Source organism: Coturnix japonica, chromosome 12 (genome assembly GCF_054131305.1).
Source record: "Coturnix japonica strain WE chromosome 12, WE-NBRP24, whole genome shotgun sequence".
NCBI classification, from domain to species: Eukaryota; Metazoa; Chordata; class Aves; order Galliformes; family Phasianidae; genus Coturnix; species Coturnix japonica.
In genome coordinates this window covers 12578621-12602969 of record NC_140674.1, presented here as the reverse complement: position 1 = coordinate 12602969, position 24349 = coordinate 12578621, and the positions used below count along the sequence as shown (strand labels likewise).

The following is a 24349-nucleotide window of genomic DNA, read 5'->3' as shown; positions in this document are numbered from 1 at the left end:
CCATGCCGTGCCATGCAGTGCTGACAGCAAGCACATGGAGGGGACACCGCTTGCCCTGCCCAGCTCGGGTGCACCAGCCCTCACACCCAAGGCTTTTCACCAGCCCAGCCTCTGCCATGCCCAGGGGACACCCTGGGGTGCAGCTGAAGCGCTGATGCATGCACAACCATGGCATAGTCCTTAGCCACAGCTGTATGCAGGGGGCCCCAGCAGCACTGTGGCTTTGTGATAAGGCCATGTCTGCTGTGAAATGACCTCGTGTTTCGTGAGCAGGGATATTTATGAAATGACAGACAGCTGTGCTAATCTCTCTCTGGCAAGCAAGGCTCACCCTGCTCTCTTGGGGATCATGCCAGCAGGGCAGTGCCTGGGCACAGACAGGGCAGGCAGGCAGCGGGGGCAGCTGGCAGAGTCCTCTGCTGCAGTGGGGCTCAGTGCCCAGACCCCAAACTCATGTGCTCAGTCGCAAGGCTGTGACACAGCACCGGTGCTTGGCACAGCCCCACTCTGTGATGCCCACACCTTGCTGCTACACAGAGGGGACGGGGGATGCTGCAGCCCCCTGGACAGTTCCATCTGGGGGGTCTGAGCCACCCCTGGTGTGGCACAGCCCCCAGCTCGCTGCCACTCACAACCACTCAGCAGCAGCCTTCCCAACACGGCTCCCCTCGGGTTTTTATCACCCGCATAGCACTGGTGAGGGGAGGGAGGCCACCGCCGGGGAACATCTGGGCTCCATTGCTCATTGTCTGGCAATTAATGTCAGCGCTGAAGACAGAAGGGACGTCAGATATTAAATAAACACGACCGCACTCTGCAGACCAAAACAATCCCACCGGGGGGAAGCACACATGCGCACGCACCAGCGCTGCTGCGGCACAGCACGACCGGGCTGCTGGCTGCACACGTGTGTGCATGGCCCTGCACGCTCACAGACTCCCACACAGCTCAGGTTTCACCTCGACAAGGGCCAGCGGGACAAAAAAAACCCAAAAAAACCCTTTTCCTTTCTTTTTATTTTAGTTTATTTCTTATTTTTTGTTTTTCAGCGAATCGCAGCTGCAAGTGCAGAGACCTCAAAGCTGCTCCTGTGGGGGGTTCTGTGCATCCAATGGCTGGGACAGGATGGTTCCCCCAACTCACCGGGCTGCCTAAGGGCTGCCATCCCCCCGCGGTGCTCCCCACATTCTGCTCCTGCATGGATGCGGATGCATTAGCTCAGGGTCAGACTGGTTTGGGCTCTGGGAGCTTTTGTTCCCCTGCAGAAGCCCCTCTCTCCTCTGCCCTCAGCCCCTTTTCATATGAAGGTCAATGGGCTGATGATTAAGCAGGAAAAGGGCATGAAGAATCAACCAAATTAAATCTTGTGTGCAAACAGGTGGGTGTGAAATTTCACTCAATGGATGGTGTTAGCGGGGACCCCCGGGATCCCGATTTCCCAGGGGAAGGCTGGGCAGCCTGAGGGGGGATTTGCTACAAAAACCCCAGACATGGGAGAATAGAAAAAGCCTTCTCAAAAACCAATATTGACAAGGTCCCTGTGTTTGCACCCCGGCTTTCCCTGGGAGCACAATGGGAGGTGATTGTTCCGGGCGCAGCGGGGAGGGGACGCGGGGAGCTCAAAGGTGAGCGGCCCCCCCTGGCCCCCCAGCCTCAGCCCCTCTGCTTAATCCCCTGCTCGCCAGAGCTTTGAAGTTGCCAGAGGTCGAATATGGGATGGAAATCACGTTATCCGCGCTGCGTGATCACAACGCACTGTGACACAATGCTGCGTCCCCCCGGCGCCACGCACCCAGTGAGCACTGAGATGCACCAGGATCCACAGGGACACGCTGGGACACACTGGGACACGGCAGTTCAGCCCACTCCTATGGCACTCAGCGTGGTGCCTCCAGCACCAGCACATAAGGGAGGACAGGGAGCAGCCTGATAGCAGGAGGTTCATCCCTGGGATTAATTAGCCAAGGCTGCAGTGCACAGCGATGTAAAACACGAGTCCTTTGCTGTGGTGTGGGGCACTGGGGCCATCCTGCAGCGCTGCACATCTTGTAGGCATTAGCATCACGTCAGAGCAGCCTGCACAGAAGGATGTGGGGTTTATGGGGTTGTAAAGTGCCTTGTTCCTGGTGTAGGAACGGCAGGGCTGTTCAGAAATGTGCTCTTGGTGCATGAGGCTCAGGGACCCAAGCAGGGACGAAACATGGGGCTTGAAGGCTCATAGGGATAACATGTTTGTAGTTGTCCTTTTGCAGCCCGGCACAACACCCAGCATTGCATCACTACTGCCTGTCCCAGGTCAGAAGGAAGCTGGGGAAGGTGACTTTGTGGTGGGACAGAAATGTTTAACCATAGATCCAGAGAGCTGAACCAGTTGTGTCACTGAGTCTTCTTCCCATGCAGCTGGTGTCTCACAATGTGAAATATCAGCATGGCATGTGGAAAATAATCTAGTGCAGTTCTATCAGCTGATACAGCTATTTGGTATCACCATGTTTAGAGATCTCAGTCAGGCCCTTCATTCCCATGATTATTCAATAGAAGTGAACCTGTTACCTTCAGCTCTTTGCCTTCAGTGGAACAGCTTTCCAAATGGAGAACTACATCACCAGGAGATGTCTGGGGAGGTCTGACAGGCATTTCCCACTGCAGTCCCAACAAGCAGCCTTATGAGAAGACACTGCCAGGGTGCACAGTGTTCACCAGCTGCAGCTGCTGAGCATCTGTGGGCTCAGAGCCACAACGGCTCTCCTTGCCTGGGGCTGGTGAAGTGGGCACTCATCCCACTGCATGACATGGCATGGCACGATGCAGCATGGCACAGCACGGCATGATGCAGCATGTCACGGCACAGCTGCAGCACAGCCATGTTCTGCATGGCTTTTCCCTTCCAAGCAGCCTTCTGAGAATGCAACTGCTGTGCCCCCATCCTGCAACGGAGCTGAAGATCTAAATAAAGAACTTTTGTCTTTTTATTAAGCATCTTAGGAAACGTGACTATTACATTCATATTATATTTCCCTGTTTTGTACAAACACGTTGAAGTCAGCACTAAGAGGATTACATTTATGGTGCACCAATCTCTGCCCAAATGGGCTGACTAAAGAAGCTCTTGTTAAACAGTATTTTCTCTAATGCCTGTTGCTTTTCTTCCCTGCCACAGTGCTCTGACATCCATGCGGGCTCCCTAAATCCACCCTCCTCGTGAGCTTTCAGATCAGGACTCTTCCTCCCTCTGCCCCCTCCGGATCCTTTAATACAGCTGAAGATGAACATTAGCGCTTGGTTCAACTGCACTGGAAAGGGAAAGGGCAGATTCATCAAAATCTTTATACCTCCATAGAAAAATGTAGCCTTTTGCCTTTCCTCGAGTGAATGCCTTTTCTAGAGGGTATTCATTAGGGCTTGGGTCTGTTTTTGCAGACAGCTCCACAGATGTTGACATTTTTTTTCTTTGCTGGGTTAAGACGCCTTCTATAGGCTTTCATTCTTCATTTGTTACTTCTTTATTATCCAAGGGGGGGTCGGGGGGGCTTTTTTTTTTCCTTTTTTTTTTTTCTTCTTCCTTTCTCCCCGAGGAGTTGACTCGGCTCTCTGAAGAGAGCAGTGCTCCCAGCCTCATTATGCTCCCAGCCCTTTCTCACTGCCACGGGGCCATTGTGGTGAGCAGCAGGTAGTGGTGGCACTGCAGGGTCAGTGCTGCTTTGTGTGCCTGCAATGGGAAGGGTTGGGCGCATGGCCGTACCTGGGCTCCTGTGCCCAGATACTGGGGAAGGATTTGGTAGAGGGCCATTGCCCGGCATAGGGGAGGAAATAACAGTGGAATATAATAAAGGAGGGAGTGATGTGTTGGGACTGCTGGGTATGGTGGGTCCCTGTGGTGACACCGTTGCCTGTAAACTGAGCTGGGATGTGCCCAAACCCCAGTTCCCTAAGGAAATGTGCTGTGTTTCTGGAGATATTTGCCCCAAAATATTGCCAGGAGGGACACATGCATTGGCAAAGGCATCACAGTCCAAGTGGCACTTCAGGGCCCGCGCTAAGGAGCACAGAGGTAATGGTCCCAGCCATTCACAGATGGGCTCATTGTGCCACTGTGCATTATCTTGGGGAAAAGAATAGCTCCAGCTCTGAGAACCTCCTGCCCCGTTCCCACACTGCCCCACATGACAGCCCTAGCTCTGCAGGGCTGCATGGGGCAGCAGCGATCTTTATCCCTCCACGCAGCAGAGCCCCAGCGTCCTGCTGGCAGAAATTTGTCTGCAAATTCCCCCACATTGAAAGCAGCCTCAGACACAGGCTGGAGCGAGGACTTGATTAGGGCAGGGGCAGGCAGCGTGGGGAGCAATGCTCCGGCCCTTAACCTCTCCTTGGGAGCCCACGGAGCTGATGCTGTCACTGCTTCAGGGGCTCTGCTGGAGCACAGCATCTCTGGTCTGGTCGCACTGGAGCAGAGCTGTGAGCACCGGGGTTTACAGCCCAGAAAATCCAGGCTCCAAAGGGCTCTCCCTGACGGGGGAAGGAGGCGTTCCGCCCTGCCCAAGGCCACTTTTATGCCATTGTGCCTTTTCAGCATTGCATTAAGGCGGCCAAAGAAGAGGGATTTTTAATGGTTCCGCGGGAACAAAGCGGGAACATTGGGCCCAACTTCATTACAGAATCATCTGAAACGCTTGAGGAGCGTTTCCCACTAATTATCATAAATAGCCGAAAAAAATCTTTCACTCCCAAAGCAGGTTCCATCTGCCCCGCCGTGTTTTCTCACCTCCACTTCAAACAGCACGGCTGTGCCCCCGCACAAAGGGGAGACCCCATCCCTGCTCCCCTCACACACGGGCACTCTGAAGAAATACAAACAGCCCGCAGATTAACATCACTCCTTTGCACCTTAAACAAACAGGCAGCTTCCGCTCCTCTGGGAGAACCCTGGGAGGATGTGCTGAGCTCTCCCTGCCCAAAGCACGCATGCAGCTCCTGGTGCCCAGCTGTCAGAGGTGTGCTGGGTGCCTGGGAAGGCACAGTCCTGCTGGGATGTTACAGGGCACAGGCTGTAGGGCTGTAGGGCTGTAGGGGTGCTGCTGTCGGACCCACGGACCTGTGGGCAAACACCTCCAGCCTGACCCCATCTTCATGGATAACAATAATTAATAGAGGAGCAGACATGCCTTGTGTCTCCGAAGACCTTTTAAGATGTGATTATGTTGTGCTAATCTCGCCCCCAAGCACTTCCATGTTTAGGCTGCACCAGGCCATTAAATATCGCCAAACCCAAGGAGCCCCCCTGCCATCCCCAGAAGCCGGCCCTTCTTTCAAACCCTCTAAATCAAGCACAGTGTAGAGCCCATATGGGCTGCCAGGAAACATGCTCCCTTCCCTCATCTGCGTCTCATTAGCACAGTGCCAGGCTCCGGGGCTGCACGCTCTGTCCCGCACAGATGTGCTGCCCTGCACTTTCCTCCTGTATTTCACAGCCGTCGTCAAGACTTCAAGGAGCAGCTGAGCAGCAGTAACACTGCACAGGCTCAGCAGAGCGGATATCCAAGTCCCTGGTGCACAGCCACAGGTATGCGTCTTAATGCAAAGCACCATGCTTTGCTCTGGCACAGTGTCAGCAAGAAGCTGCCCCGGGGTCTGGAACACAAGATTTACAATTGCATCTCTATTTTCTCACCATGCTGCTGCCTGCAGGGCATTGCACAGTCCTGTTACTGCCCCATCCTCTGACCACTGGCACCGGCTGGTGACCCCACGCTGCAGTGGGGGATGGAAAACCTCCACTGAAGTGACAATGAGGACAGACCTGGGATGAAAACATTGCTTTGGTTCTGTGCAGTAGAGCTGCTGGGGAGGCTTTAATATTTGCGAACGTGAAGCTGAGAGTGCAGGGAAGATGTCAGAGTATTGTGTGCAGCACTGTTGGCATGTCCTGTGGTGCTGGGCAAAGAAGAAGCTGGGATGCCTTGCACCACACAGGAACCTGCCAGCAATGCGGAGATTCAGCAGGATCCCCACCGGCCTCCAGCCCGTGCCCCGCAGTGGGCACCCCATGGCAGACCCACGGACGGCCCCAGCTGGCCAGGAGCAGGGTCTGCAGCACCTCAGTGCGATGCCTTCTGGCCCTGGTGGTCCCGGACGGCCGTGGGCAAGTGGTGGCAGCCACTGCCTGTGTCGGGATGCCACCTAGTGTCGCTTGGCAGAAGGTCTTATCGGGACGTGACACCGCGCTGACTCCCCAGGCTCACAGCATCTCCAGGCACCGCCTGGGAGGGATTCCTAAACCTCCTGGATCCTGCTATGCCCGCCCCTGGGGGACTGTACCGCTGAGATACGGCTCAGCAGCCCGGCCTGGGTGTGCGGCATCCAGCACTTGGACACTCAGCAGCCTCACTGGTGGCACTGAGTGGTTGTGGTCATGGGCAGCACGGTAGAGGAGGAGGGTGAGCTTCACCCCCAGCAGCACAGCACCCACCTGCAGCACCAGCACTGCCAGCCCGAGGGCAAGGGAGATGCGGCAGTGCCGTGGGTTTGCCCACAGGGAGAAGTCTCTGTGGTGATGCCCACCTGGAGCCATGGATGGGGAGGCTGGATGGGGGCTCGTGTGGCCTTGTAGTGAAGGAACATGGGATGCTGGATTCTCTGTGAGTGATGGAAGAGCAGGAGGCACTTGTTGGGTGGTCGCTGGCCACATGGGGATTGGAATTGGTGAGATGGTGGGAGCTAGAGTGGATAGAGCATGCTCTGAGTTGGTGATGGAGATCTTGGGCAGCACTGCTGGTGATGGGGTGATGGTGGACATCTTGGGTAGCATGGATGGTGATGAGGAAACAGTGGAGGTCTTGGGCAGTCCAGTTGGTGATGAGATGGTAATGGAGATCTTGGGCAGCACAGATGATGATGGGGCAGTAATAGAAGTCCTAGGCAGCACAGCTGGTGATGGAGTAGTAGTGGAGATCTTGGACAACACTACTGGTGATGGGGTGGTGATAGAGATCTCAGGCAGCACAGATGGTGATGGGGTGGTGATGGAGGCCTTGTGCAGTGATGGAGCAGTGGTAGAAATCTTGAGCAGTATGGTTGATGGTGATATGGTGATGGAGTCTTTAGACAGCACTGTAGGTGAAGGAGCAGTGATGAAGCTCTCTGTTGGCATGGTTGGGAACATGAAGGAGGTGGCCACAGGCAGTGGCATGGTAGGCAGTGCCATAATGGGAAAGGCCACTGATGACAGTGTAGTCTGTGCTAGAGCAGTGGGCACATCTTCAGGTGGCAGCAAGGGTGGTACCCCTTGTGATGATGTGAAGTTGAATAGTAGAGATGGGGTGAAAGAAACTGAAGGAGGCAGAGTAGCTGGGCAAATCAACTGGTTTTCCCTCAGTGATGTCACTGTTTGCCCTGCCAGGTGAGGTGGAGTCTTACAGGACACTTGGGAGGACAGTTTAACTTTCTCACTGTTGCCCTGGATCCAGCTGTGCAGGTAACAGAGATTACAGTCACATCTCCACAGGTTCCCACTCAGATACAGTGAACTGAGCCTCTTCAGGGGGTTCAAGAGTCCTCGGGGGATACTCTCTAGCTGGTTCATTCGGAGATTGAGGGTTTTTAGACTTGGGAGAGGAGCAAAGACCTCGGCATCCAGAGCAGAGAGCTGGTTTGTGTCCAGCTGGAGGTCTGAGAGCTTGTTGAGCCCAGTGAAGACCCCCCTTGGCAGGGCTGCTAGCTGGTTGTGGGACAAGATGAGTTTGCCAAGAGATGTGAGGTTAACAAAGATGCCCTCGGGAAGTGCAGCTAAACTGTTGCTGCCCAGGTCCAGCTCCCTGAGGTGTGGCATGGTGTCAAAAAGGCAGCAGGGGAGCTGTGTAATGCGGTTTGAACCTAGGGTCAGCAGCTTCAATCTGTTTAAACCAAAGAAGCTCTGAGGCGGGAGAACCCCGATGAGGTTGTTGTCCAGGAGGAGCTTTTCCAGGTAGGTCAGGTTCCTCAGGAGCGTGGGTGGCAGCACCCTGAGCCTGTTCCTCTGCAGGCTGAGCTCCAGCAGCCCCTGCTGAGCATCCAGCAGCCCCTCTGGCAGGTCCTGCAGCTCGTTCTCATACAGCCGGAGGACTTGCAGCTGGGGCAGTTTGCTGAAGACATCCGCAGGCAGAACGGTGATCCTGTTTCTAGCCAGATCCAAAAATGTTAGATTGGCAAGAGAATCAAAAATACCTTCTGGAAGAGAAGGAATAGCATTGATGTGCAGGGACAGCTCTCCCAGATTCTCCAGCCCTTCAAACAGGCCTTTGGGGATGTGTCTGATGCGACTGTCTCTCAGCTCCAGCCTTTGCAAGCTTGGAAGGTTCTGGAAAGTGCCCACAGCTGGTTCTTCTAAGGAGGCACCAGAGATCTCCAAATCCCTCAGCTTCTCCAAACCATCAAAGGCCCCAGATTCAACTGTCTCAATATTGTTGCCAATGAATAAAATCTTGGTCAGGTTGGGCATGTACCTGAAGGCGCCTTTCCTGATGGCAGTGATGCTGGTTTGCACAAAAATCATCTCAGAAATGAAGGACTTTGCAATCTTTGGAACCTCCTTGACATCATTTTTGGACCCTCTGTAGACCTCCTGGTAATCCTTGGGCGTTTCATATGGATCTGCACCCAGGGTTTGACTTTGGCATTTGTGGGGATGGAAGCAGAGGAAGAAAAGGAAAAGGAAATGCTGGTTCATCATCCTGGAAAAAGGGTTCCAAAAGATGGTTATAAAGAACAACAAAATGTGTGTCCACAGTTCATGAGCCGTGGCACCACCCTGTTGTTCAGCTCTCAGGACCCTTCTATCATGTATCATAATAATAGAAGAAAGAGACCAGCGCTCAGCAGGGCAGTAGCTCACCCATGCAGCGGCAGTGCCAGCTACTTGCAAGCCTTCATGAATAAGCCTTCAGAGACCAGAAGTGGTCCCAGGATCAGAGACACAGGGAAGCGGATCCCCATTACTGCCCCTCCCAGCACATTTTCAAGCATTTCACGTCACATACCTGAGCGCTCCCAGACAAGTCCAGCTGCCGACACACTGCGCTATGCAGGGAGTGAGGCACAGGGCTAAGGGTCCCCTCACCTGGGGGGAAGCTCCTTATCCATGGCCAGGCACGAGGCTTGGCTTTGGGGCTGCTGGGGGAGATAACACCCAGCACAGCACGGGGAGCAGCCCAGGCACTGCTGGTGAGGATGCAGCTTGCTCCCAGGCGTTATCTGCCTGCACCACTTGGCCATTCACATCCAGGGAAACACAAAGTTCTCCAGACCGGCACGGTTTTCCTTCCTCAAGGAGCAGCTGATGTTGCTAACAGGTGCTGCTCCAAAGCCATTTGTTTCAGCCAATAAGAGCGATGAGACCTGTGGTCCTGCAGGGTTCCAGGGCTCTAGGTCCTGGCAGCTAGTTGTGGGGTTGGTGCTGGCTGGAAGCATGAGGAGGGGCCCTGATGGGGACACCGGGGGCTCCTGGCAGGTACAGGGGGGGGCTTGTAGAGGAAGTGCCCTGCTTGATTCGGGCAATTGCTTGTAACGACAAGCAAAGCAATGCTTCTTAGGGTGAACTGCATTTAAACATTTCCTTTTTGGTTTTTGCTTTGCTCTTATTTAGGTTCACTACTGCTTTGCCTGGCTCTGTTTCCAGGCAAATGGCAAAGCACTCCACGTTCTCCCACGCGCCTCACCGCGTTCCGGAGCCGACCCCGATCCACGGTGCCAGGATCGGGGCACGCGAGCAGCCTCCAGCCGGGTTGAGCGTCGCCTTCCTCGGGCTCACCCCGTACTGCCCGCACCCGGACCGCCCCTGCCCGTCGGCCACGAGGTGGAGCCGCAGCACCGCTCGTCTCGGTACAGCCACAGCGCCGTCGGGGCGAAGGGCTCAGCTGGGACCGGGCGCCCGACAGACGCCGGCGGCAGCGCCCGCATGTGCCCAGGCAGCGGGACATCGGGGCACACAGACACGTCCCCACGCAATCGCAGCCGCTTTACTTTATTCGCACTCTGCTCCGGGAAATGGCTGCACACGGGTAATTAATTAATATCTACTTTTTAATGATACTTGAAATACACGGGGAGCGCGTGGCTGGGTGAATAAATACCGGCAGTGCCGCTCCTGGGGCTGGTGACCACGGTGGGGATATCAAAGCAGAACACGTCGTCATTCCCCTGCCTGAAGTGGCTGCACCGTCCCGCTGAGCAGAGTGCCGTGCCCTAGGGCGCAGCAGGGACACCAGGTGACACGTCCTTCTCTCCATCCCACGCCGTGACCAGGACGCTGACCCGCAGCGTGCCGCAGGAGGAGCGCAGCACCCAGTCACCCTGGTGCTCGGGCCCCAGCCGCGCTGCCTCCCCACGAGGAGGAGGAGGGAGGCGAAGGCTGAGCTGCTGGCAGCTCGTGGCGTTGCAGGATACATGCAGGGTGCCCTCAGGGTCGCTGTAGGTGCATTGCCCTGGTGTGTCCTCCCCAGGTGCTGCGTCCCAGCCCTGCTGGCGAGCACACACCTGCGGCTGGAGGGTCACCTCCAGGAGGGGCCGTCCCTCGAGGGCAGCAGGGCCAGTGCAGGAGGCCTGCAGGTGGATTAGGGGCTCGGCAAACACCTGCAGCCAGCTCAGCAGGTAGGCGAGGCGGCAGTCACACACCCAGGGGTTGCTCTCCAGCCCCACACGCACCAGCTCCTCATTGGCATCGAAGAAGCCCGTGGGCAGGTGGGACAGGCGGTTGTGCTCAAGTCCCAGTGATGTCAGGCGGGGCAGCTCATCCAGCAGCCTAGCAGGCAGCGTGGAGAGGTTGTTGTGTCCCAGCTGCAGTGCTGTCAGCTCTGTCAGCCCGTGAAAGGCTGCAGTGGGAAGGTGGGACAGGGCATTGTGCTGCAGCACCAGGCTCTGCAGCGCTGACAGGTTGGCAAAAAGGCCCCTGGGCAGCGTCTGCAGGCGGTTACGGGCCAGTGAGAGGTGCAGGAGGGATGGGGTGCCCTGGAGGAGGGTGGCAGGCAGCTGGGTAAGGCGGTTCCCCTCCAGGCTGAGGGAGGTGAGGTTGGTAAGGCCAGAGAAGGTGTCAGGGGCCAGGCTGCCCAAGGTATTGTGCTGCAGCTGCAGCCGCCGCAGCCCCGCCAGCCCAGTGAAAGCACCAGGTGGCAGCTTTGCCAGCTGGTTGCCATCCAGGTGCAGCTCAGCCAAGTGGATTAGTGTTACAAAGGCACGGGGTGGCAGCTGTGCTAGCATGTTGTCGCTCAGCTTCAGGATGCGCAGAGCAGTGAGTGGGGCCAGCAGCCCTTCGGGCAGCTCAGCCAGCACGTTCTGAGAGAGGTCCAAGGCCTGGAGGCGTTGCAGCGGGTGGAAGATGTTGTGAGGCAGTGCCTCGATCCTATTTCCCCGCAGGCGTAGGTCCTGCAGGCTGCCCACAGCAGTGAAGAGTTCTGGGTGCAGTGAGTGGAGGGCGTTGGAGCTGAGGGACAGCACAGTGAGGCTGGGAAGCCCCTTCAACAGCTCTGGGTGGATGGATTGCAGTGGGTTGCCCGACAGCTCCAGCTCAGCAAGGCCGGGCAGCCCACGGAAGGCGCCAGGCTCCAGCTCCTGTATGCGGTTGTTGATGAACACCAGTTTGGTGAGGACGGTGCTGGGGCCCAGCACACCGCTCCGGATGCGGCTCAGGGCCGTCTCCACAAAGAAGAGCTGTGTGGCATTGCCAGGCAGGCCCTCCGGGATCTCCCTCATCCTCTCCTCTGAGCAGAAGACGCTGGCGAGGCCGTAGCACTGGCAAGGCAGGGAGCAGGGCAGGGGCAGCCCCCAGGCCAGCAGGGCTCCCAGCCCCAGCACAGCAGGGAGCAGCACGCTGCACTGCAGGAGGAGTGCAGCCTCAGCCCCTGCTGCAGGGCAGCTGAGCTGTTGCGCTCCTAATTGCCCATCCAAAGCTTCCTTTTGCATTAAAATTCTGGAGCCTGAGCTCCTGCTAAAGGCACGTGCCTCTAGATGTGCAGGGGCTGAGCTGGAACACCCCACGATGCTGTGCTCATCCTGAGCAGCACAGTGCTGTGATGGGGACACTGCCACACCACAGTGACATCCACCCGGAGATGCCTGCAGCTGGGAGGGTTCTGGCTTTATGGCAGTGCTGCAGGGCAGCGTTGGGCCCAGCCATCCCTCCCAACACCCAACGCATTTCCAGCACTCCCCACCTGCCTTACAGCCCTGTCCTCAGCCCCACAGCCTACAGCTGCCACTTACCGAGAGCGGCATCATGGGGACCACCACAGCAGGGAGCACACAGCCTGCTGCCAGGAGTGAAACTCTCTGAGAAGGGAAGATGTGTCCTGGGGCGGATGTGGAGGCAGCTGACAACATGTTCCTGCTGGGGTGGAGCTGCCCCTTTCTGCTTATCAGCAACAACAACAACCCGTGTCCTTGGAGCGCTCCAAAAGACAGCCCGGCCCTGGGGAACAGAGGTGAATGCACACGTGGTGCAGGGCAGCAGCTACAAGCAGGCATCCCAATGGGGAATCATGGTCATGGTCCCAGCTGTGCCCTGAGGTGGTGGCATCAGGCCCACACAGCATGCCTGCCTTCAGCAGCCCAACAGGAGAGTCCTTGGGCTCTATTGGACTCACTGAGGCATGAGACCAGCAAGAGTTGCCCAGGAGAGGGGACTGGCATGGCACAGTGAAGCAGAGCAGCACCTGGTGAAGGGGAAAAACCTCAGGGCCATCATGGTATGGTTCAGGGGGGCAGGGCCACCGGTGAAGGCACTCTTAGAAGCCCTGCTCTGTGCAGAGGGCTGCAAGGATCTTAGCATTTCTGTCAGGAAGCTTGCCAAGGTCCCTATTAGCCCTCCAAGAGCCATTGTGCTGCCATGGGATGGCTAAGCCCTCCCTCACCCCAGCCCAGCTGGGCTGTGCAGCCATGACACACTCACAGTGTCCCAGCAGCCTGCATGGGCTTATTCTCACTATGAAAGAATTGCTAGAGAGAGGCAGGAAATCAGAGCTCCTCTCCCTGCTGGCTCATACCGAGGGTGCCTCTCACCACAGAGAAGCAAGCAAACAGCTCTTAGATTTGGACAACTGTGCTTTAATGGTCACAGAGTGGTACCGAACAGCCCCAAGGCAGAATCCTGCTTGCAGTTGTTGTGCAGGTCTCAGCGCAGAAGAGCATCCATCCCATCACATACACACAACTGCATCTTTGCTTGTGCCAACACTGGTTTCTGGAGTGGAACAAGCAGCACCACCCACTGAAACTCTTGTCCCATAGTACCATACCCCATACGGCCCAGTGCCACACATGGAGCTGTGGCTGTGCCTTGCTGGTTGGAGGAGGCACAGTAGCTGCTGGGGCAATGCAGTCCCACCTGCCCACAGCCAGACCTTGCAGAGCAGGGCTTTACCCTCCTGCCCTATGCCACCAGCAGCATTCAGGCTGGGAGAAGGCAGCAGGAGCAGGCACAGAGTGGGTACTCTCAGGGCTGGGAACAAGGAGAGGAGAGGGTGCGGCTGTGCTGGGCAGGGCTGCAGTTGGTGGATGCCCAGGGCACACGCAGTCCCGCAGTGCTGCTGGCATGGGAAACACAGGCGTGTGAGAACAAGGACTCTGCTGGGGGCAGAGGAAGATGCTCCGCTCTCGCCGTGCTGCCTGCAGGCAGGGAGGGCAGCGTGGATGCAGCCAAGTCACTGGGGTGTGCCACCATGGAGCGCATCAGGCTCAGAGCCAAGCAGAGGCAGCCCAGCCTTGCAGGGCTGAGCTGCAAAGGCACACACAGCCCTTCTTGGGATGAGGGTGTGTGCTTAGATCCTGGCCCTGTGTGATGGCTTCACACCTCAGCACAGGCTGTGGCTGAGGGCATGGGGCTGGGGACAGCTCAAGGGGATGATGTGAGGTGAGGGAGGGGGAGTCCCAGCACTCTGTGGCCAGGCTGCTGCTCCCTGCTCTGCTACTCAGCACCCCGTACTCTGGCTGCTGGCCCTAAGAAGGGATTGTACATGGAGGCAGGAGGGGCTGGGGACAGGGCAGCCAAGGGGACAGCAGTGGTTGACACCCTGCTTGCAGAGCACGGGCTCAGTGAAGCAGAGCAGCACAGCGGACGTGGCACATGGAGTGATGCTGTCCATCCAGCTCTGGGTCCCTCAGCAGCACCACTGTCCCCAGAGCTCATGGGGAATCAGGCTTCATTGGGTGCTTTCATCCTCATCAGCACCACGTGGCTCTTCTTTCTACAGCCGTACACCACCAGTGCCACAAGGGCACAGAGCAGGGCCACGCACACCAGAACAATGATGGCCCCCACCACTGTGCTCTGCGTGCGCGTCAGCCCCCACCACCCCCTGCCTTCCTCCTCCTCCTCCTCCTCCTGAGACACAGCAGTGGCCGTCAGCGTGGTGGGGGGCCCTGATGGCAGTGTTTCCTGGGAGGGGCGGGCAGGCAGCGGGGTGCTGGGCCGGGCAGTGGGTATCTGGTCCTGCCGCAGCCCGGCAATGGGTGTTCCCCGCAGCGGGGCCGGCTGGGCACACACTGGGGCGCTGTCACCCACCTTGCTGGGGTTGGCCTCCAGCCAGGCGCGCAGGGGCAGGATGGCCTGATCACAACGCCACGAGTTGTTGTGCAGCTTCACCTCCCGCACGGCGGCCAGCGGGGAGAAGATGCCTGCGGGCAGGCTCTCCAAGTTGTTGGCGTGCAGCTGGATGTGCTGCAGCCTCGGAGTGGCAGCGAAGAAGCCGCGGGGCAGCGTCTGCAGGCGGTTGTTCTGCAGGGAGATGTTCTGCAGCTTGGGCATTCCCCCCAGCACTCCAGCATCCAGCCGGCGCAGGGCGTTGGAGTGCAGCGAGAGCTCCAGCAGCTCACCTAGCCCCCGGAAAGCCCCCGGAGCCAGCGATCGGAGCTGGTTCTTGCTGAGCACCAGGAGCTGCAGTTGGGTGAGGTTGCTGAAGACGGCAGCGGGGAGAGCAGCCAACTCATTCTCATAGAGCCACAGCTCCCGCAGGTTGGGCATGGGGCCGAAGGCGGCCGGGGAGATGTCACGCAGGCGGTTGACATGCAGGGTGATCTTGGAGAGGGCACGCAGCGGCAGGAAGATGCCGGCAGGCAGCGCAGTGAGGAGGTTGTTGGAGAGGTAGAGCTTCTGCAGGTTCCCATTGTGCACGAAGAGCTCCGGGGACAGCGTCTCCAGCTGGTTCTGGTGCAGGCCCAGCTCCTGCAGCTCGGGCAGTGCATCAAAGGCACCTGCCGGGATGTGCCGCAGCTGGTTCTCATAGAGCCGCAGCACCTGCAGCTGAGGCAGCCGCTCGAAGGCGCGGGGTGGCAGGCGGTCGAGGTTGTTGCGGGCCAGGTTGAGCTTGGTGAGGCTGGCGAGCTGGTCAAACAGCCCCTCCGTCAGCTCCCGCAGGTTGTTCCCGTGCAGCTGCAGCTCCTTCAGGTTGCTCAGGTGGGCGAAGTGGTCGGGCTCCACGCGGAGCAGCTGATTGCTGGAGAGGAGCAGCGACTCCAGCTTGCCCAAGGGCTGAAAGACCTGCACCGGGAGCTCCTGCAGCTTGTTGCTGGCCAGGCTGAGGTAGCGCAGGTCGGGCAGGTGCTGGAAGGCGTCGGGGCTGACGCGCTGCAGGTCGTTCTTCTCGATTCGCAGCCCAATGAGCAGGGAGGCGTTGCCAAAGGATGCCTCACCCAGCTCGGTGATGCGCGTGTTGATGATCTGCAGGGTCATCGCATTGGCAGGGATGGGGCTGGGCACAGCGGTGATGCCGGCGCCGGAGCACTCCACCTGGGCAGTGCGGACGCACTGGCACTGCTCCGGGCACTGCCCGCAGGCCGGGTGGAAGCCCAGCAGCAGCAGCAGCAGCAGCCACCAACCTCCCTGCTCCATGAGGCCTGCAGTGAAAAGAAAGGAGGAGGATCAGCACCCACCCCAGGATGGGTGCTGCCTTCCCAGGGCCAGGCACACTCCTTCCCAGGAGTTCTAGGCCAGGCAGGGCAGAGCCGGCTGCAGCGCCTTGCTGCCACACCACAGCTATTAGTGGCATCCCTGGCGTGTCCCGCTCCTCCAGCAGCTGCAAGTGTGGTTTCCTGTTTTGCAGTGAGTTTGGTGAGCTGGTCCTGATGCTGCCAGCATCTCCAAAAGGTGGAGAGCCCCAAACCAGCAGTCACCAGCACCAGAAGAGCCCAGGGCTGCCACAGGAGCTACTGGAGGAAAAGGGCTTTGCTATGCCATCATGTATTTGCACACACCAAGGTCATCTCCCCTCCTTCCTGCCCTGGGAGCCCACCCATGGGTACAACCGCAGTCTGTGCCCAGCTGGCAGCTCCCAGTGGCACACGACAGGAGGAAACCTGCGCTTCCCAGGCACAAAGCAGGGCTCAGCTGGGCATGGCTGGGACTACACAGGAGTGCAGGGAAGAGCCTGTTGCTGGAGGGTAGGGAGGAGCCCTCTGCAACCAGCACAGCTTATGGCTCACATATGGAAACAATCTGCATCCCAGAACAGTTTTGTTTATAGCAAGCAGCTTATAAACTCCACCAAACGCTTTGCACATCAAAAGCACAGCTCATGTAACTCCCTGTAAGTAAGCTCACGAAGCATCCAACTGGAGGGCAGTTCAGGAAAGACAGCTGAAAGCAATTTACCTCCCTTTCTCTTTTTAGGGACAAAAAATTGCAGACCAAGGGGATGAACAACCAACCCCTCAGCATCCAAGCGATACTAACCTCAGCCCCCCTCAGCTTCTGTCCCCCCATTTCTCATTCTTTATGGGTTATCAATTAAGAAACTTCGCCCACCTAAATTCAGTTTGTTGAAGAACCCTTGTAGGACAAAAACCTCCTGCTCACCAAAAGGTGCTCAGTGTGCACACCACCCAACAACTCTCCCACCCCTTGGTGATGCTCTGAGGGTCCCTGGGGGTCTCAAGGCCGCGCTGGAGGGGGTTACAGCAGAAGGGAGACTTACCCATGTCCTGCAGCCGCGAGCACTGAGAGAGCACAGCTCCGTGCTGGCAGGAGCGCCGAGTGCGGTTCACGCTTCCCCTCCCAGTATATAACCCGTCCAAATCAATGAATCAGCACAGGGGCAGCAGCAGGGTTACGGAAATCACTGCAGCAGAGCGGCTTCCAGCTCACACTTCCTCAGCAAACACAGTGACTGACTGGGAGATGGAGTGGCTGGGATCTTGCTTGTGAACCCTCTCACTTGAAGACAAGCAGTCGGCCCTGAGAACACGCCGTGCACGTCAGCCAGCACGTTGCGTGCAGCTCAGCCCTGCAGCCCCCCAGCACACAGCCAGGGACTGTGACTCACTGGAGCACCATCCTGCCCCGCTGCTGCCAGCATCACCTCGGTACATCACAGCACCCACCTCACCCACTGCAGTCCCTTTAGGACCTGCAGCTGTGCACAGCCCCCTCACAGCACTGTGCAGAGGGTCTCCAGCCACAGCAGGCAGGGGTGTGTTATGCCTCTGGATTCTGCACAGCTTTGAGGCGCCCCCGGCATCGCTCACCCATGAGGTGTTGGCCAGTGAGGATTGGTGCCCACAAGCACAGCCCCTCTGAGCCGTGGCACATGGTGATGGAGCCCAGCACCACAGAGAGTGGGGAGTGGGGCACAAAACCCTACACCCAGCCCCACTCTTCCTTCAGCCTTACCACCCGCCTGGCTGCCCTGTGTCTACCTCTCCCAGGCAGCCTGATCCAGCAGCAGCCACAAGCAGAAGTTTGAGAGATATCAGCATGGGAAAACCAGCACATGGTGCCTTGTTCTGAGCCAGCAGCAGCCCTGTGCTAACCACGGGGCAGTGGGACTTCCCGGCTGCCTCTAATCTCATCTCAGCCCACCCACGTTTCCGCAGCAGCTCAGGTCCCAGACACCCTAATGAGCTGCCTGAGATGGGAACAGCACAGCGTTGCCTCTGAACACACTCTTCAGCACAACACGGGTGCAGAGTCACTTGTTCTCTGCCTCTCTGTGCAGTGTGCCATGCCAGCTGGGCTGGTGGCACGCAGGGCAAGGAGACCCTGCAGGCTGCAGAGATGAAGAGAGCAGTTTGCAGCTGGACTTGGACTGTGAGAAGAGTGTGGGAGACCTTTCCAGCAGCTACTGCCACATCACATCTAGTGGGTGTTCCCAGGGGGATAAGCATGGGGTCTGGCTGCTGTGGGACATGCTGGGGGTGCAGGCCCCCTCTGTGCCAGGGGGAGCACCCAGCCTGGCTCTGCCCACACAGCATCCTCTGCTGCTCGGCTGCCTGCACCCAGGAGAAAAGCTGGGATGGAAAATAGGCATTTTGAAAACACTGTCCCCAACTGCTTTACTTCTCATGCCTTTGATGCAGCAGATTTTCCCAGAGATGCCATTCCCAAAATAGACTCCCTGCTTCCATGAGTGATGCACTGGGAGGTCAGGCAGTGGCTGGGAGCTGTCTTGCACCCTGGTACAGAGTGGGGCTGGCCCGGCCTTATCGCCCCTTTTCTGCCAGCTCTGGCTGCCCACTGCTAGAACGGCTGGGCTGCTGCCTGCACTGAGTCACCCTCCAGGCACACAGCTTCCAGAGAGGCACATAGAAATCTAAACCCAGTGCGGCTGGAAAAGCACCACCCCGGACCCGGTCTGACAGAGGAATGTCACACTCAGCACCTTCCAAGCAGCGCGGCCCCAGCAGGGGCAGATGCAGCACATGGGGCTGGGGCAGAATGTGACAGCACCCCCCAAACCCTTCTGGCAGAAATGATGCATGCAGGGCATGGTGCACAGGGAACAGCCCTAGGGCACTTCTGCAGGGAAAGCATGGGCAGAGGCTGGCATGGCTGTGCACCCCCTAGCTATAAGCAAGGGAGAAAAGCAGAGGCAGGCAGGGAAGGAGTGCTCAACACCTGGTACCTCCAAGTCCCAACAATGTGATGTCACCATGTTTTGTCTCACAGCCCAGAACTGGGACAGTCCCGGCTGCATCCGTGCTGGCCCCATCCCAACACATTCACACAGCTGGGGCTGCTGGTGCAGCAAAGCTGAGCAGCTCTGAATCACCGAGGGACTCGAGACAGCTTGGAAAAATACAACTCACCGCTAAACTTAGCAGCTTGTGGGCTTGGCTGGAGGAGAGCATTACTCATCTGCCTACCAGCTGACTGCACCATGCTCAGCACCACCGCACAGTGACAGCCCCACCACAGTGCACCCCCCAGCCATGGGGTCCCCCTGGGCTGCAGGAGTTTGCAGAGATGTGCTGCTGACAAGCAGAACCCACAGGAACCTCCTGCTCTGAGCTGCATTTGGTGGAGGGAGTGGACTCCTTCATGCTTCCCACTCTCTCCAGTGCAGGTCTGGGACAGCCCCAGGTATTTTTAACTCTTGCAAACCACCCTCCCTGCTCTGAAAAGCACCCATCTGCCCCCAGGGACTCAGGGTGTGGGGCCAAACCCAGCTGTGTGAAGGAAGGGGAGCAGGGTGGAGAGAAGCAGAGGTCGCAGAATCATAAGACAATTTGAATTGGAAAGGACTCTTAGGTGCCATCTGGTCCAACCCTCTGCACTGAACAGGGACACCTACAGCACCATCAGATGCTCAGAGCCCCATCCAGCCTGACCTTGGGTGTCTTCATGTTTGGGGCATCCACTGCCTCTCTGGGCAGCCTGTACCAGTGCCTCACCACCCTTTGTGCAAACAGCTTCTTCTTCACATCTAGTCTAAACCTCCCCTCTTTTAGTTTGAAACCATTTCCTCTTGTTCTATCCAGACAGCAACCCTGCAATCAATGCATCATGCCAGGAGGGATGCTCTCTTGGGACAGAGAACTGAAGGTCCTCAACACACAGGAGCAGGATGATATAAAGGGGCAGGAGAAGAGCAGTGGGGATGAAGAATATTTCTGCAGAGTGGGATCTGCTTGGGTGCAAGGTGGAAGAAATCAGGCATTAGAGCTGCTGCCTGAAAACAGAGTTCTTGAAAAGGCAGCAGGAACAGGAGGTGCTGGGACAACAAAACACACAGGTTACCACCAAACTAAGCTGCATGAGCTGAAAGTAAAGCTGGAAAAGTCCACAGAGGAGAAAGCTAAACTAATGGTGTATCTGAGTCATGGCCTGAAGCAATGATGGAGCACCTGGTGGGAAGGCAGGGCGAACCCAGGGAGCTCAGCTGAATGCAATGTGCCTGAGTGAATGGAAGAGGTGGAGTCAGGATCCATCCCTTCCCAGACCTCATTTAAGGGTTGGCAGGGGGAAGGTGAGAACAACTCACTGGTGATCTCTGCCTATCTGAGGTTTCTGAAGGTAAGCATCTCTTTTTCATTTCTGTATCTGCTGCATTTGGGCCTTGTTTTCATTTGCTGTAGCCAAGCACCTTGCCACACTACTATTACTGCAGTACTTTCTACCCTATTCTACCCTACCATGCATTACACATGGTGAGCCAGGTTGATACTTATTTATGATGTAGAACCTTAGAAAGGTTACATGTCAGGTAGTCACTGGGACCCTGAATACACCAAAAGAGGAACTCCTGGGGAAGCCCTGGGATTCCTGGATCCCTGTGGCTAAGTGCTGCACAGATTATTGAAGAATGAGGACCTATAAGGGACAATGGTCCCCTTATAATATCTCCTTCAATAATGTTGAGTTAATTAGGACAAAACTTTTTGACAACCAAGGAAAGCAGAGTAGCAGCAGTGGGAAGAGATCTGTAGAATGGTTCAGGAGCTAGAAAAAGGAGGGTAAGACCTGAACATAGCCCATATAATTCCCTTGGATGGCACATGGTGAATGGCAGTGGATTAGAAAACTGGATTAGGTCATGCTGCCCATTTGTGCAGCTGTACCCAATGTTTCCTCACTGATGGACACATTGAATTGGGAGGTAGAAACCTCCTATTGTGCCCATTGTGTCCTAGATTTGGCAAGTGCATTCTTTACTATTCCAGTTCATGAAGAATCACAAGACCAGTTTGCATTTATGTGGGGAGGCAGGCAGTGGACCTTTCAGGTCCTGCTGCAAAGGTACTTGTGTTCACCAATGTGTTGTCATAACTTAGTGGTGAGTGGTGCATGACTTAGCAGAGTGGCATAATCCTTATAACATCACACTGTACTGCTATATTGATGATCTCGTGTTGATGTCTGACTCAATGGAGGCATTAGGAAAGGCAGTAGACTCATTAACTACTTATTTACAAGAGAAAGGGTGGGTTATAAACCCACAAAAAGTGCAAGGACCAGGTTTGTGGTGAAATTCTTGGGTGTAGTTTGGTCAGGAAAGTGCAATAATAGACAAGGTTCAGGTGTTCCCAGTCCCTGCTGTGCTGGGGCAGCTGCAAGAGTTTAGGGGTGTGCTGGGATACTGGTGTTCCTTTATACCCCACCTCATGCAGCTGAGGCCTTTGAATCAACTCACAAAGACCAAAGATGGGACTAGGGGAGAACAGAACAAGTGGCATTGCAGCAAGCAAAGCTGGCTGATAAACAGGCCCAGGCACTGGGGATATTTGATCCTACCCTTCCAGATGTCCATGCAGCTCAGGATGGGTTTGGCTGGAGCTTATGGCAGCACCAAAATGCTTTTTGAACTCCAGTTGCATTCTGGTCTCAGGTTTAGTGTGGAGCAGAGGAAAGGAACAGTGTGACTGAGGAAAAAGTTAATGGGTGCCTACTCTGCATTACAGGTGGAGCCAATAACCCAAACATCTGAACTCATAGCTAAGACCACTTTGCCAGTTCAGGAGTGTGTGAAAGATCTGACCCACCTTCCTAAGACAATGGCACGATGGGTCACCTATCTCAGCCAGAAGAGTAGTTTGTCTTCTTCACCATTGGAAGAAAATCTCCAGAAGATTGTAGCCCCGGTGTTGTGTCACAGCGATGTGCCAGAAGAGACAAAGGTCACTCCATTGGAGAAGAGTCCTGTTCAGGAAAAGAAATATCCCATTCCTGAAGATGCCTGGTATACAGATGGTCCAGCAAGGGTAACCTGAGCAAACACAGAGCAGTAGCACACCATCCCTCCACTGAGACAATCTGGTTTGAAAAGGCCTCCCCCCAACCCACTTTGATACTTGGTATGGTTATGCAGCCTCAGATACCAGGCCAAAGGGTATGGTACAGATGGCTGGGATGTGCCCCAGTACAAGCTGAAGTGTTGATCCAGGACAGGAACACAGCCTGTATCTTGCCATGGAGGGTGGGCCTACCCTTTACTCTGAAACATCTGTGCCTGTATGGGAAACTGTTAATCACAGCCTGAACCTCTGATTAAACCATCTGAAGCAAGTGCTGGGTCAGCTGTGGGAGCACAGGTGAAGGTAATTCAGCTGTGCTCTGGGACGGGGTGCAGCTTGACTCCATCTCTCCTAGATCCCATTTAAGGGCTGACCACCACTAAGGCAGCATCTCCTTTATGAGATTTCTCCTTTGTGGAGTTCTGGTGGTGAGCCTCAGCATTTTCTATCTTGACTGAAGGCCTCAGAGTTGGTGAGTTTTTCCCATAGATACCCTCTGGCATCTATTTACAACTATTCTTGTATTATTCTAACTATATATAACTATTCTTGTGTTATTCTGACTGTACAGTGCCACTCCCTGTGAGTCTCTCTCAGTCCACAGGATTACTGTGAGGAGCAACATGACATCAAGATGCTCCAGTGTTACTAGAAGATCAGTGTGGCACCCCACAGTGGCCTACATGGCACTGATGAATGTGAGCTGAACCTTCCCTGGTCCAAGCAATGATGTGCCTCTGGACAGCCATCAAGTACTGGCCCACAAAGAAACATGAACCTCAACCAAGAACTAATCATTAATCCTCTAATATTTCATCAATTTGCTGCATTAGGCCAATTGTATGTAATGTGAGAGTATACCAGATCACTGTAATGGAAAGGGCTTACCTTCAACCTGCTCAGTTCATGCCATGGTGGGGTGGAGTGTAGCAAAAATGTAAGTCATGGACTGATGATGGTGACTGAGCACCTGGTGGGAAGGCAGGGCCATCTCGGGGAGCTCAGGTGCATGCAGTGTACCTAAGCGACCAGAAAGCAGGATGCACCCCTTCCCAGACCTCATTTAAAGGTTGGCAGTGGAGGCGAGAGCATCTCTTACTGATATCCCTGCCTATCTGATGCCTTCCAAAGGTAAGCAGCTCTTTTCCTTCAGTTCTGTGTCTGCTGTATTTGGGCCTGTTCTCATTTGCTGTAGCCAAAGGCTTTGCTACTCTGCTATTATTGCAGTGCTTTGCATCCTATTATAGCACTACAGATGGACTCCAGGACCCAGAGGCTCAGAGATGCTCCAGGACACAAGGATTTCTGGCAGGGGCCCGAAAGGAGTCACAGCATTACAGAGAGATTTAACAACCTATGCATGAATGTGAGCCAGCTTCTCTCACTCATCATCCCCAACTTGGAACTCCAGCAGATCCACTTCAAGTTGAATCAGGTGGATGATGTCTTGCAGATGATACTGGAGAAAGAACATATGTTGCGATAGTCACATCCCTCCTGCCTCTGTGTCTTTCACACAGTGTTGCTGAAAAATACCTGGTATCTAAAATAATTGGTTTTCCTAATATTGAAAGAAAATATCCTGTCCTGGCTCTGGTGTTCTTCAAAGACCTGGACTGTGGGATAGCACCACTTTACTGATAGCACCAAGCAAAGTGCTGCAGCTTGAAGGAAGAAATGACACCCAGAGAAAGGCCATGAAGATGACCATAGGGCTGGAGCATCTTCCCCTATGCAGAGAGGAAGAGGGAGATGGGTTTCAGCCTGCAGAAGAGAAGGCTACTGGCAGATCTTACTACAGCCCTCTAATACCTGAAAGGAGCTTACAAGGAGGAATAAACTTATTACACTTTTGAAAGTGAATGTTTTTGTTTGTTTTAATTAAAGAGGGGAAGTGTAGGTTAAAAACTAGGAAGAAATTCTTTACTAAAAAGGTGGTATGGGTGTCCCTTCCAACCCAAGTCATTCTGACACTGAGGGCTGAGAACTGGGCTCTCAGAAGAGAGCCTGGAGTTACACAGCTGGGCTAGCAGCAGGACTTGTAGGCTAGAGTGTGTACCAAGGAGTGGAGGAAAGTGCATTTGGCCCTTGGGGATGAATACCGAGTTTCCCTCCCTCCTAACAGAGAAGCACCCACAGCCCTCTCCATAACCCCCACCTGCCCTTTGTGAAATAACCTAGCCAGGACTCAGGCTCTGCAACTGGTTCAGCTCAAGCATGAAGGGCCAGGGCTGTTCACAGGTTCTGACAGTCCATCTGCATCTGCCCCAGGTGTTGGGCAGAGGTTCTACCATCTGAGAACTCATGGGCACTGCAATGAGGGGTATAGCCAGGAAATGGATCTCTCCAGGATGGCACACAGAAGGGGCTGCCCCCAGAGCAG

General features: G+C 55.7%; 4 protein-coding genes across 14 annotated transcripts; 1 reads left to right on the top strand and 3 right to left on the bottom strand.

Moving 5' to 3' along the window:
- Positions 1-5815: 5815 nt before the first annotated feature.
- LOC107318254 (uncharacterized) lies at positions 5816-9150 on the bottom strand. Its single transcript, XM_032446600.2, has 2 exons — positions 9012-9150; positions 5816-8705 (listed from the first exon to the last, which is right to left on the bottom strand). The coding sequence occupies exon 2, from the start codon at positions 8702-8704 to the stop codon at positions 6290-6292; it is 2415 nt and encodes an 804-aa protein (XP_032302491.2). The 5' UTR covers position 8705; positions 9012-9150; the 3' UTR covers positions 5816-6289.
- Positions 9151-9170: 20 nt separating this feature from the next.
- Positions 9171-22816, top strand: LOC146758853 (uncharacterized). Of its 11 annotated transcripts, none has more exons than XR_014933239.1 (4): positions 9202-9323; positions 9617-10031; positions 18902-20248; positions 21634-22816. XR_014933239.1 is itself a non-coding variant. In XM_085513080.1 (3 exons), the coding sequence occupies exons 1-3, from the start codon at positions 9311-9313 to the stop codon at positions 18997-18999; spliced, it is 684 nt and encodes a 227-aa protein (XP_085369206.1). In that variant the 5' UTR covers positions 9171-9310; the 3' UTR covers positions 19000-22799. The 11 variants fall into 11 exon arrangements, 9 of the variants coding, with proteins under 9 accessions (XP_085369206.1, XP_085369207.1, XP_085369209.1 ...); XR_014933238.1 differs by lacking the exon at positions 18902-20248 and having other exon boundaries at positions 21634-22438; positions 22538-22805; XM_085513080.1 differs by having other exon boundaries at positions 9171-9481; positions 18902-22799.
- On the bottom strand, positions 10036-12504 carry LOC107318252 (uncharacterized). Its single transcript, XM_015871868.3, has 2 exons — positions 12229-12504; positions 10036-11841 (listed from the first exon to the last, which is right to left on the bottom strand). Exons 1-2 carry the CDS (start codon positions 12487-12489, stop codon positions 10216-10218), a joined length of 1887 nt encoding a protein of 628 aa, XP_015727354.2. The 5' UTR covers positions 12490-12504; the 3' UTR covers positions 10036-10215.
- LRRC15 (leucine rich repeat containing 15) lies at positions 13048-17070 on the bottom strand. The gene is made up of 2 exons (XM_015871869.3): positions 16932-17070; positions 13048-15855 (listed from the first exon to the last, which is right to left on the bottom strand). Exons 1-2 carry the CDS (start codon positions 16933-16935, stop codon positions 14156-14158), a joined length of 1704 nt encoding a protein of 567 aa, XP_015727355.2. The 5' UTR covers positions 16936-17070; the 3' UTR covers positions 13048-14155.
- Positions 22817-24349: the final 1533 nt, after the last annotated feature.